General features: G+C 37.2%; 1 protein-coding gene across 4 annotated transcripts in view; it reads left to right on the plus strand.

Moving 5' to 3' along the window:
- The window catches only part of SDCCAG8 (SHH signaling and ciliogenesis regulator SDCCAG8), a 294,004-nt gene that overhangs the window by 25,412 nt on the left and 255,749 nt on the right, over positions 1-12,843 (plus strand). For all 4 annotated transcript variants that reach the window (XM_006157225.3, XM_027775215.1, XM_027775216.1 and 1 more), the window contains one exon: positions 8,297-8,422. In XM_006157225.3, the coding sequence (XP_006157287.1) occupies positions 8,297-8,422 (126 nt within the window). The remainder of the gene's footprint in view (positions 1-8,296; positions 8,423-12,843) is intronic.

Consider the following 12,843-nt stretch of genomic DNA (forward strand, 5'->3'; position numbering starts at 1 on the left):
TCCTATAGTAAAAACTTACCAAAAAAGAAAAAAAAAAAAAGAAAAGAAAAGCAGCACCTAGCTGATGCTTTACTTTGGTCATTAAATAGATATTTTTGAATATATTTTTTAATTTCAAAAAAACCGGTCTTAACTTTAATAAATCAAAATCAAAGAAATGCTAAGAGAGCTTGCTTAAAACTTAACCAGGAAACAGGTTAGGATTCTATTCAAATAGTAGGTACATAAACCTATCGGCAGCTCAAGACAGGACAAAAACCCTTAAATCTGGAAAACAAAGCCTAGAAGAAAATCAGTAATGTTTTAGTCAAAAGTCATAAGATTCTATTTCACTAGTTCAGTCTTACATACTTAATCAATCTTCTGTTGTGGTTTGCTCTTACCGATTAAATTCTGGGATATAATATTCAACTCCAGACTTGTCCCTATCATTAAGTTGGGCATTTTCTTAGTTGTTTTTTGAATTCTTATTTCTTTTTTTTTTTTTTACCATTTTTTAAATTTAAATTTATTTGTTTACGTTCACTCACTGTACATCATTACAGCATACAAAATGAGATTTTCCATCCAGAGTACACTGTATATTGTCTCAATCAAGCACATCAGAATACATGTTATTGTCAACAAATAACTTTTCATTTTTTGTTTCCTGTATGTTTTGCTTCTTATTTCTGTGTGTCTGTATTTAGTTCTCCTGGTATAGTACTCCCTTCAGAACCTCTTGGAGAACTGGTCTGGTGTTAGTAAATTCTTTCAGGTTTTGTTTATCTGAGAATGTTCTTGTCTTTCCTTCCCATATGAAGTATAATCTTGCCAGGTACAATATTCTTCGTTGAAATTGCTTTTCTCTTAACACTTTGAATGTATCTTCCCATTCTTTCCTTGTTCACATTGTTTCCGGTGAGAGGTTCCCTGTGAGCCTGATGGGATACCCTTTGTAGGTAACTTGATGTTATCTACATCTCACCAATCCTGGTATCTTGTCTTTGTCTGTGGTTTTGGTCAATCTGGCTATAATGTGACTTGGAGAAGATCTTAGGGTTGATTCTATTTGGGGTTCTTTGTATTTCTTGGGTCTGGGTCTTTTAATGCCTCTCTAGGTTTGGAACGTTTTTTTTTTTTTTCCAGGATTTCATGGGATAGATTATCAATGCCCTCATAAATCTCTTCACCTTCTGGGATACCAATTATCTGGATGTTTGGACATTTGATGGTATCTAGTATTTCTCATATATTATTTGCATTTTGGGGGGCAATTTTCTTAGTCTTCGTGGTGGATTTCTCTAGGCCAGTGATTCTATCTTAAACATCTGAGATTTGATTTTCTGTATGATCTAGTCTGCTTTTAATACTTTCAAGGGAGGTTTTGACTTCCTGTATTATAGCCTTCATCTCTAACAGTTCCATCTGATTCTTTTTTATGGTGTATATTTCTCCTTTCAGTTCTTGCAAGAACTTTCTCACCTTCTGGATCTCATCAGTTGCTTTCTCTTGCCTCTTCTGCAGTTCATTGTTTCTCTTCTCTTCCATCTCTGTTAGCTTTGTCATTATGAATATTCTAAATTCTTTATCTGACATTTCTATGAATTCCATTGTACTGTCTGAGGATGAAGAACAGTTACTGTTTTCCCTTGGAAAAGAGGTATTTTCTTGCTTTCTCATATATTTTGTGACCCTGCAGTGATTTCTAGTCATCTGATGGATTGTTGTTTCTTTATATTTTAATTTTAAAAGGCAAAAAAAGAAAAGCGTGCAGCACACATGTGCACCGTGTGAAAGCAATATTTCACAGCTCAAGTTCAGTAGCCATGGACCTGGGTTTATGTCTTTCCTTAATGGGAGGGGGAGAGGCACACATTAGCACAATAAGGGAAGGACTTGAGAGCCCAGAGAATACCTTAAAATAAAAGTAAAAAAAGAGAAACAAACAAAGAAAAGACACAGGGAGACAGAGAGACGGAGAGAAACAGAAAGATGGAGAGAAGGATACAGAGGTAGTCCTACCCACTGGAAACGAATCTGGAGGGAGAAGTGTCAGCAGAAGATCTTCATTTTTAGTCGATTAAAGCAATATTTCACAGCTCAAGTTCAGTAGCCACCTCAGGATGGGCCTTGGTTTGTAACTTTCCTAAATCGGATCTATTCACTTCTAATAGAGGGTGTTGAAGTCTACATCTGTAATCCTGGGTTTACCCATTTTCCCTGCTTTGTGTATTGTGATGCTCTTTTGTTATGCACATGCACATTAAGGATTATTACATCTTTTTCATAAATTGACCTCTTTCTACATCTTTTTGTTAAGCTCCCCTTTATCCCTGATGTTTTTCCTTTCTCTGAAGTCTGCTTTTTCTAAAATTAGTAGAGCAACTCCAGCTTTCTTTATAATCATGTTTGCATGCTTTGTCTTTCTCCATCCATTTATTTTTAATCTATCTCTATCTCTCTTTAGTTGGCTTTTTGTAGATAACATAGTTTTGTTGGTTTTTTTGTGTGTGCTTTAAATCTACTCTGACAATTTTTGTCTTTTAATTGGTATAGACCATTGATGTTTAAAGAAATTATTGACTTAGTAAGTTAATATCTAACATATTTTTTATTGTACTCTGTGTTGCCCTTTTGTTTGTTTAATTTTTATTTTCCATTCTTTTTCTGCCTTTCCCTAGTTTTAATTAAGCTATATGACAGGATGTTTTCCTCCTTTCATAGGATATCAATTATTCCTTTTTATTCTTGAACCTTTTTTTAAGTGACTGCCATAGAGTTTGCAATATACATTTATGACTATGTAATTTACATGTACTGTCAAGTAATACTTTGTTCTTTGTGAGTGGCATGAGTTCCTTATAACAACATAGTCCCAATTACTTTCTTCTATCCTTTAAAATATTGCCATCATTAACTTTGCAGTTACCCATGAGCTGTAATTACTATATACACTATTACTATTATGATGTTGAACAAAGTGTTATCTATTAGGTAAAATGAAAGATTTTAACTTATCTGTATTTATTCCTTCCCTAATGCTCTTTTTTTCCTTTATGTAGATGGAAATTTCTGACCTATATTATTTTCCTCCTTTCTGGAGAACTTTTTAAAACATTTCTTATAAGAGAGGTCTATTAGCAACTGATTGCCTCAATTATTGTTTGTCTAAGAATGTCTTTATTTTTCCTTCCCTTTTGTTCCCTTTTAAGAGAGATTTTTGCATGTGCACTCACCGTAGAGACACAGAGAGACAGCGAGAAAGCACCCCCATGGGGGATGGTCATGCCCCAATACCTTCTTCGCCATTCTCCTCTTGGGATTTTGGACATGCATGCACATGCACTTAGTGTGAATTTCAAGCCTCTGAATCCAAGACTCTAACCGCGATGGGCCATGCGGGAATCCAGTGATATAACCATTATGCCCTCTGCTGGTCCCTTCCCTTCCCTTTGGAAGGTTAATATTGTGAAATACAAAATTCTAATTTGGTATTTTTTTTTTTTCCCTTTAAACACTTTAAACATTTCATTTCAGGGCCAGCAGGTGGCATAGTGGTTAAGGTGCTGGACTCTCACATGGCCTACGGTGGTTGGTTTGGGACCTAGCAGCTTAAAAATCATGCCAGGCACATGTGTATGTATACCCAAAATCCCTAGAGGAGGAGAGGGGATTCTAGCATGGCCATTCCTCTAGGGTGGAGAGTGAATTCTCATTTTCTTTCTCTATGTCTGTCCCTGTCTTTCTTCAGCGAGCATGTACACCCTATGGCAAAAACAAAGAAATTTCATTTTATTCTCTTCTTGCTTGCATGGTTTCTGAAAAGTAGTCCCATGTAATTCTTATCCTACTTGCTTCTCTATAGGTTAGGTTTTTTTGTTTTGTTTTGTTTTTCTGGCCTTTTTAAATTTTTTTTATTTGTTATAGTGTGTGTATGCTCGCTGGAGACAGACAGGGAGGGTTTGAGTAGGGAACGTGAGCACTCCCCAGAGGGATGGGTCACTCGCAATCCTGTCTCCTCCATTCTCCTCTCCGGACTTTGGGAATACACACATGCGCCTGGCATTTGTCTTTTTTTTGGGGGGGGGTGGAGATTTTTGCTATAGGGCATGTGCGCTTGCTGAAGAGACAGAGAGTGACAGAAAGCAAGAAATCACCCCCTGGGGGGATGGCACGCATGCATGCCCGGTGTGAGTTTTAAGCCTCTGGATCTGAGACCGGAACCGCAGTTGACTATGTGGGAGTCCAGTGATGTAACCATCATGATGTCTACTGGTCCCAGTGCCTGGCATGTTTTTCAAGCTGCTAGGTTCGGGACTCAAACCTCACAATTGGCTCTGTGGAATCTAGCCAGTACAACCACCACACTGCCAGCTGGCCTCTGGCTTCTTTCAGTAGTTTTCTGTCTTTGATTTTCTGCAATTTGAATATAATATTCCTAGGAATATTTTTTTTTAAATCGTTATTCTGCTTGGTCTTCTCTGAGCTGCTTAAATCTGTGTGTTTAGTATCAATTGTTAAAAAGGAAAATTCTCAGTCGTTATTAATTCAAACATTAGTTTTATGCTTTTCTTCTATTTTCATAATCCCATATACCTTTTTTAACTGTACTGCAATTCTTGGATTTGTTTTTCCCTTTATTATTCTTTTTGCCTTTTTGAATTTTTTTTTTTTTTTTTAAGTTTTTGCCTTAGGGTGCATGTACTTGCTGGAGAGAGAAAGACAGACACGGTGAGAGGGAAAGTGAGAAACTGGGGATGGCCACACCACAATCTCTTCTCCTCTATTCTCTTCACGGGATCTTGGGCATGCAAGAACATATGCCCAGCATCATTTTCACGGCACCAGATCTGGGAATTGAACCACAGTCAGCCATATGGGAGTCCAGTGACAAAACCACTACTCCATCTGCTGGCACCATTTTTGCATTTTTATTTTGCAAGTTTCTGTTTCTTCAAGCTCACTAATTTTTTCCTTAGCCATGTCCAGTCTGTTGATGGGCCCATCAAAGCGTTCCTCATGTCTGTTAGTCTTTGTGATTTCTAGCAATACTTTTAATTCTTCCTCAGAGTTTCTATTTTTCTGTTTACATTACCCATATGTTCTTGTACGTAGTCCTCTTTTGCCAGTAGAGATCTTAGCACAGTAATAATAATAATTATATATATCTTAGCACAGTAATAATAATAATAGTAATAAAATTTTCAATCTTATAATTCTAACATCTCTACCATAACTGAGACTTCTGATGCTTGCTCAGTCTCTTTAATCTGTATTTTCAGTCTTTTAGTAATGCCTTGTAATTGTTTGTTGACTGTGAGGCTTGGTGTGTGGTTAAAGGGAAATAAAGGTAAGCAAGCCTTTAGTGTGAAGTGTTATGTTTATCTGGCTAGCAGTTAGGCTATGCTTATTGTTTGCTATTACTATAGGTGTTGGAGGCTAAAATTTCCTTCAGTGTCCTGATTTTTATCTTCTCTTTTATCTCTAGTTTTCCCTAGATAATTCTTCCTAAATACAGTATAGTTACATAGTTCTTTCTGTTGAATTTCCCTGGTAGTATACAGGAGCTGTATTGATGTAGTAGGGAGCAGAGGAAGAGCTCTGTAGACCTACAATTAAGTCTTGTTCTGTTAGCACACCTGAGTCTATGGGCTCTGATCTTTGCAATTGCTTTTCAGATTCCCCCTCCCTTTTAAGATATACAGCAAGTCTAGAGGGGGCTGCGGTTAGAATTTGGTATTTCCCTTTCCCCAGGTCAGTTAGGTTCCAGGGAAATCCCTCTGTTAGGCTCTGGTAGTTTTCTTTCAGGTAGCCATTGTTATAAATAACAATGTTCTGGGAATATTTCAAAATGACTACATTTTCTCTCTCCTTTCAAGAAGAATGAGAGGATCATTCTCTCATCTGTAGTCTTCTGCATGAGAACCTGGTCGTGTCCTGGAGATAAAACTCACAAAAGTGCAGTGATCCTCATAAGACTGAGTCTGTTTGCCTATTCTGTACAATTACTTGGACAATTTCCTTTTAAACTTTGTAGTGAAGTCAGAGGTATACACTGACTTGTAAAAATGTAAATATGTGATCTTGGTTAAATTTTAGTTATATTGGATTGCTGGGAAAGTCATGATGAGTTTTTGCATAGAAAAATACATCATGACTTTCTTGATGACCTAGTAATTTACATATTTCCCTCCAAATGATTATGTATCACTCTTTACTCCAGTGTCTAGTGTACATGCACTGAGAAATATAGTACTTCTAATATGAAGAATGGGGGAAGTGAAAGATATAATATTTCCTGAAATAAATAATATAATTATCCTTGTTAATTATATCATGAGGAAAGAAGATACTCTGATAAGAGCAGAGTCTAAAATCACCTTGGTCCCTGAACATGGCAGGGGGCACACCTCAGATGTAAAAAATAAATTAAATAAATGGAACCAGCAGTTGGCGTAATGGCTTTGTCGCTGAACTCCCATGTAGCTGACTGCGGTTCAAGCCCTGGACCTGGTGGTAAACTCACACCATGCGCATTTGCATACGTGCCCAAGATCACGAGAGGAGAATGGAGGAGAAGGGATTGTAGGATTTCCGTGTGGCCATCCCCCCTGGGGGTGATTTCTTGCTTTCTGTCTCTCTGTCTCTCTCTGTCTCTCTGGTGAGCGCATGCGCCCTATAGCAAAAATCTCTCCTAAATAAATAAATAAATAATAAATAAATAAAATACATACATACATAAAGAAATAAAAATAAATAAATAATAAAAAGAAAGAAAGAAAGAATATATTCTGATAGAGAGCATGATGCTTTGCTTACTGTTTTAAAGAAAATTTAGAGACTAACGACTTTAGGGGAAAAAAGTAAAAAGTCTGTCTCTTGGAATTTTTAGCTTCTAAACTTGTCTGTACTTAGTTTAGAGCAATCCATTAACTGCAGTTTAGATTTTCCTGCCCTGACACTGGTTTTTATTAATGGGTATCTGTTCTAGTAAGTTGTGTGTCTCAATTATTTACCTGTTTCACCAACTTGGGGGCAGCAGTTTTTTCTATGACCTCAGTTCTCTGATGAATCCAAGATTTGTTTATTTTAAATTTGTTCAACTCTTTTGTGTGAAGATGAGAGTGATATCTTACAAGCTCCTTGTGTCTGACTCAAAATGGATAGTCTGCAATGTTTTTAATTATAGCTTTCAGCTACAGTTTTTCTTTTCTTTCTTTTTTTTTTTTTTCCTTCAGATTTTTTGCCAGAGATTGCATGGAGACAGAGAGAGAAGAGAGGGAAATGGGGACTCACTTACCCTGGGGGGTTGGAGATAGCAGTACTACAATCATTTCTCCTCCATTCTCCATCCTCCATTCTCCTCTTGGGATTTTGGGCATGCACACACAGGTGCCTGGTATGTTTTTTAAGCCAATGTGTCCAGGACTCGTACTGCAGAGTTGACCATGTGGGATCCAGTGCCTACCCACCATGCTGCCTGCTAACCTAGTTATAGCTTTTTTTCTTTTTTTTAATTGAATAAAAGAATTGAAAAAAATTTACTCATCTTGCAAATAGCTTTTGATGACACTGTTAATGAATAATATGTTAAGCATTATATCATTAATATATTGGTATTTTGACATTTTTTCAAATAGAAAGATAACATTCACTAGCTTTTCCAATTATTACTTATCTGTAACTCCTTATATTTCACCCTCCAAAGCCAAATAAATATACTCTCAGAACTCTCCACAAAACTTCTGTTCATAATTCCTCTCTATCTTGTACCCATTCATAGGTAATCATTGTACCTTTCTATGCCTTTCTATGTCAGAACCTTCCTGTATTTAGTCCTACCTCCATTTTCAACAAGTTATTGGCATTTGATCATGAGAAGTAATATATTTTATATTATTTTTAGACTACCTCAGTTTTTAAAATCTTTTAGATAATCCTTTTAATTAAGGCCTTTCTATGAGCCTCAGTTCTGTGGAGGAAAAACCATGTCAGAAACTATACACGTCTGTGTTGTATTTATCAGCTGGCCCTCTATTACACACTTCTTCTTCCCTTTGATAGCTAATGTTTAGGTTGCCTTATTTACCTAAATATAATTACAGTATTTTAGGTACTGAATAGAGTCTGCCATACTTTTTATCATGCTGAATTTTCTAGTAATTAACAAATAAAATCTTAAAATGCTTAATGTATTTGGTTTTTGCTTTTTCTTTCTTTCTTTTTTAATAATTTTTTAAAATTATTTTTACTGAACTTTATTTATCCACTTACTTATATATTTATTTAAATTTGTGGTTTTTGCTTTTTCTAGGATGAACTCTCAGGAATGAAAAATAGAATTCAAGTAGTTGTGCTGGAGAATGAAAGACTCCAGGAAGAGCTGAAATCTCAAAGACAAGAGGAGACAATGAGGGAACAAACACTCCTGGATGCTTCCGTAAGCTCCCTCTTCCCCCCACACCCTGCTGTCAGGTGAATGCATTCCCCAGAGAGAAAGAGGGAAAGTGAGAAAGCATCCCCTGGGGAATGTCTCCTCTGCAGTTCCTTCTCTTCCAATCTCCTCTCAGGATTTTGGGCACACATGCACATGAACCTGGTGTGACTTTCCAAGCAACTGGGTCTGGAACTTGAATTGTGGAATTAGCTATGTGGGATTCAGTGCCTTAACCTACATGCCACGTGCTGGCACCTGTAAGCATTTTTTAAAACCATGGAACCAGCAGGTGATGTGGTAGTTAAGTCGCTGGACTCTCACATGGCTGACTGCACTTAGAGTCCCGGACCTGGAGGCTCTCTCTTTCTCTCTCTCTCTCCACCGCCCTCCATCTCTCTCTGGTGAACACATATGCCCTATAGTGAATTAAAGTAATAATAAAAAATACAATTAAAATAATTATTTAACAAAACAAAACATAAATTGTGTTTAGGTTTGAATGTTTTCTACTATCCTATGCTCCAGCCTGCTGAATTGCTTAGATTTCTGTCCTTATAGTCTGACTAAAATTCTATGCTGGTATTTGCTTAATGCCTCACAAATTAAAATTCACTGTGATGGAATGAATCCTCCAATGAAATGATGTAATGATGCCTAATATTTACTGTGGTTTCCTCTCTGGGTATACCATTTGTGCTTGTTCCATACAGAAAGAGCAAGTCTGAAAGCAAGAAGTGTGTTATGTAGAAAGAACTTTGTTACATCTAGAAATTGCTCAAAACCTAGGGGACCAGTAGTTGTTGTAATGGCTGTGTTACTGGATTCCCATGTAGTCGAATGCAGTTGGAGTCCCGGACCCGGTGGCTTAAACTCACGCCAGGCACGTGTGTGTGCATGCCCAAGATCGCCACGGGAGGAGGAGGAGAAGGGGTTGGGGTGTGGCCATCCCCCCTAGGGAGTGATTTCTTGCTTTCTGTCTCTGTCTTTCTGGTGAGTGCATGCGCCTTACAGCAAAAACCTCTCAAACAAACAAACAAACAAACAAACAAAAAAACTGTAGACTAGATTTCTCTTGGATTTCTCTAAATTTTCCTTGAACTCTGAAATCTAAAGTCTGATTAGTAGCATGACACAGCATAAAGAACTTTGCCTGATGATCCAGGAATCAAAACCTTGGTCTTCGCATTGTCCCTAAGAAGCCGAGTTTCCCGGGGAAACTGGGTGTTAAAAGTAATTTCATAGGGCTTTATGTGGCTTAAGTTTATGGGTCCTTCCTCTTTTTCTTTATTGGTAATTTGAGAAGATTCACCTACATCAGGAGTTGACCTTGGAGATTCCTGGGCTCCATGTTCTGAGAGTCTGATTCTGTTGATTTGGTTGGATCCTAGGAATAGAACTTTTATCAAGTTGCCTAAGTTATTTTAAGTTCAGTGACCCACAATTTGAAGAATAGTGGATCCAATTATCTCTATAATTCTGTGATACAGAATTATTGTGGTAATACTTAAATAGTGATAACTTGGTATCTTCTTATGGCCTGTGAGAATACTTTTGCTCTAAATATGTTTTTTGCTCTTTTGCTATCGGAGATAGTTAATCACAGCTTGTTCTGCTTTTTGAGATAAATCAGCTCTCCATGAGGAAGTTGTGTAGGTGAATACTTGCTTCTTATAGCCTCACTTTGAAATGGACTTTGGTGGTTTTGACAAAGTTGTCATTAGTAAATCAATTCTTTTATGAAAAAATAAGATAGTATTGATATTTTTTTCTAGGTATTATCTAATTTTTGTTTTTGAAGTTTAAAAAAATTATTTTTATTACCTGACTTGATATTTTATTTGTAATCCTTGAGTTGTGTTAGAATTTGCTACTGAAAAGTATCTGATTGTGCTACCTCTGGAAAAAAAAATAGACTGATGGATATTTGTTTATTTTTCTGAAATTACATTTAAGGTTGTGGTCAGTTACTTTTGTGTTACTGTATAACTTTTTGTGAATATTTATATAACTATGAATATTAGTGGTTAAAAATTTCATCTCAGTTTTTTTATTACTTTAGTATCTGTCAATTGGAAAAAAAAATGGCCATAAAAAGTACTTAGAGTAGTTCATTAGAAAAGAATATACATATATATTTGCTTTTCTTCCACATATTTAGCCACTTAAAAAACAGTGACTTGGTTATTCACAGTCTTCAATATTTATGCAGTGACAAAGAAGTAGAAGAAAGGGAAGTGAAATGAGAAAGGAAATTAGGCAGACAAGTGAATCAGAGGGCAAGAGGAGTGAGTAATGCCAAAGAGGAAGGAAATGGTGGTAAATGCACACATGCCTTACAGTGTGAGCAAAGGAATTTGCTTAAGAAAACTAGAGCCATAATCATAGAAAGGACAATGTTATAGAGAGGTTTTCTTGTTTTTTGGTTTTTAAACATTCTCATGAACTAAAATGTAATGCCGATATTGAAATGATTGTTGCAAATATGTCAGATGACACCAACATCTATTTTAATGTTAGTCTTCTATGTTATTTGTTGTTACGGAATTATTACCCCCACATTTTACTTGTGTAGGTGAATTAAGGCATTTGTGAATTGCATGCATGGTGCTGTATCAGGAATTTTAACATGAATATAACTTTTTAGAATATTTAAATACGAATAGCTCAATAGGCCAACAGGTATTTTTCTTTTTTGGGGGAAAGAGGCTTTTTTTTTTAATATATAAGAGTAATTTTGCTATAGGGAGCATGTGCTTGCCAGAGAGACAGAAAGGGTGTATTAGTGTCTAATACAGTCTACTCTATTCTCCTCTTGGGAGTTTGGGCACACATGCACACGTGCCTGACATGAGTTTCAAGTCTCAGGGTCTGGGACTTAAAGAACAGTACACCAGATGGGAGTCCAGCACTTTAACGACTACACCACCTGCTGGCCCCATCTTTTTCCCTAGGGTGTGTGCACTTGGGGAGGGGAAGAAAGTGAGAAAGCACCCCTCAGGGGAGATGGCAATGCCTCATTCTCTTCTCAGTTCTCCTCTCAGGACTTCAGGCACTCGTGCAAACATTCCTGGTATGTTTTTCTTTCTTTCTTTCTTTTTTTTTTTTTTCTGTAGGATGCTTTTGCTTGCTGGAGAGACAGAGAAAGAAAAAATGAGAAATAACCCCTGGGGTTGGTCACACCTCAATCCCTTCCCCTCCATTCTCCTCTTGTGCCTTGCATGAGTCTCAAGCTGCCAGGTCCAGGACTTGAACTGCAGTCAGCCACGTGTCTAGCAACATTACCACCACATCAACTGCTGGTCCCACCCACTGTGTTTTTCAAGCCTTCTCATGCTTGGACTTCAACCACAAAGTTGGCCATGTGGGTTCCAGCTGCTTAACCATCAACCACTAGCTGGCCCAGATAGGGATTTTTTTTAATGAATCAATCGAAATGTTAGTTCTTGATGTTGCCCATCTTATTGGCTAATCTAAGTATAGATTTTCAATGTTTCATATTCCTTCTTTTACAAATAATTATGATAGTTTTATGGGAATAACTAACATTTATTGATAATTATATGTTTATACTGTGCCAAGCACTGAATCAAGCACTTTATTTACATCAAGTACTTTATATTAGTTCAGTTTTCCTATAGACATAATAGTTCAGACTTGGGGCATGCATACACATGTACCTGGTGTGTGTATGTATGTATGTGTGTGTATATATCTATATCTATATCTATCTATATCTATATATATGTACTTAAGAGATTTTTGCTATAGGGCATGTGTGCTTGTCATAGAGACAGAAAGGAAAGCAAGAAATCACCCTTCAGGGGGCATGGCCACACCACAATTCCTTCTCTTCCAGTCTCCTCTCAGGATTCTAGGCATGCACACATACGCACCTGGCATGAGTTTTGAGCCACCAGGTCCGGGACTTGAACTGTGGTCGACGATGTGGGAGTCGAGCAGTATAACCCTTAGGCCATCTGCTGGTCTCTGCCAGGTATGTTTTTCAAGCTACCAGGGCCAGGATTTGAACCACAGTCGACCATGTGGAATCTGGCTCTCCAAATATAGGACTTCAACACTGCTATGAGGCTGGCCTACAAGCAGATAGATGATCTTTTAAAATGAAACCATTCAAAATATGTTTTATTTGTGTTCATATTTTTTTAAGAGAATTGTGCCTTCAGGTGTGTGTGCTTGCCAGAGAGGGAGAGACAGAGACTATGAGAAGGGAAATGAAAAAGAGGGGATGGCCATTGTCCTCTTGGGATCTTGGGCACACACGCACGCACCAGTGTGATTTTTTCAAGCCACTGGGTCCAGGACTCACCGTGATCAGCCATGTAGAAGTCCAGTGATATAACCGCTATGTCATCCACTGGCCCTAGTTGTATTCATATATATATATATATATATTTTTTTTTTTT

Source organism: Tupaia chinensis, unplaced genomic scaffold (genome assembly GCF_000334495.1).
Source record: "Tupaia chinensis unplaced genomic scaffold, TupChi_1.0 Scaffold000532_1, whole genome shotgun sequence".
Classification (NCBI taxonomy): Eukaryota; Metazoa; Chordata; class Mammalia; order Scandentia; family Tupaiidae; genus Tupaia; species Tupaia belangeri.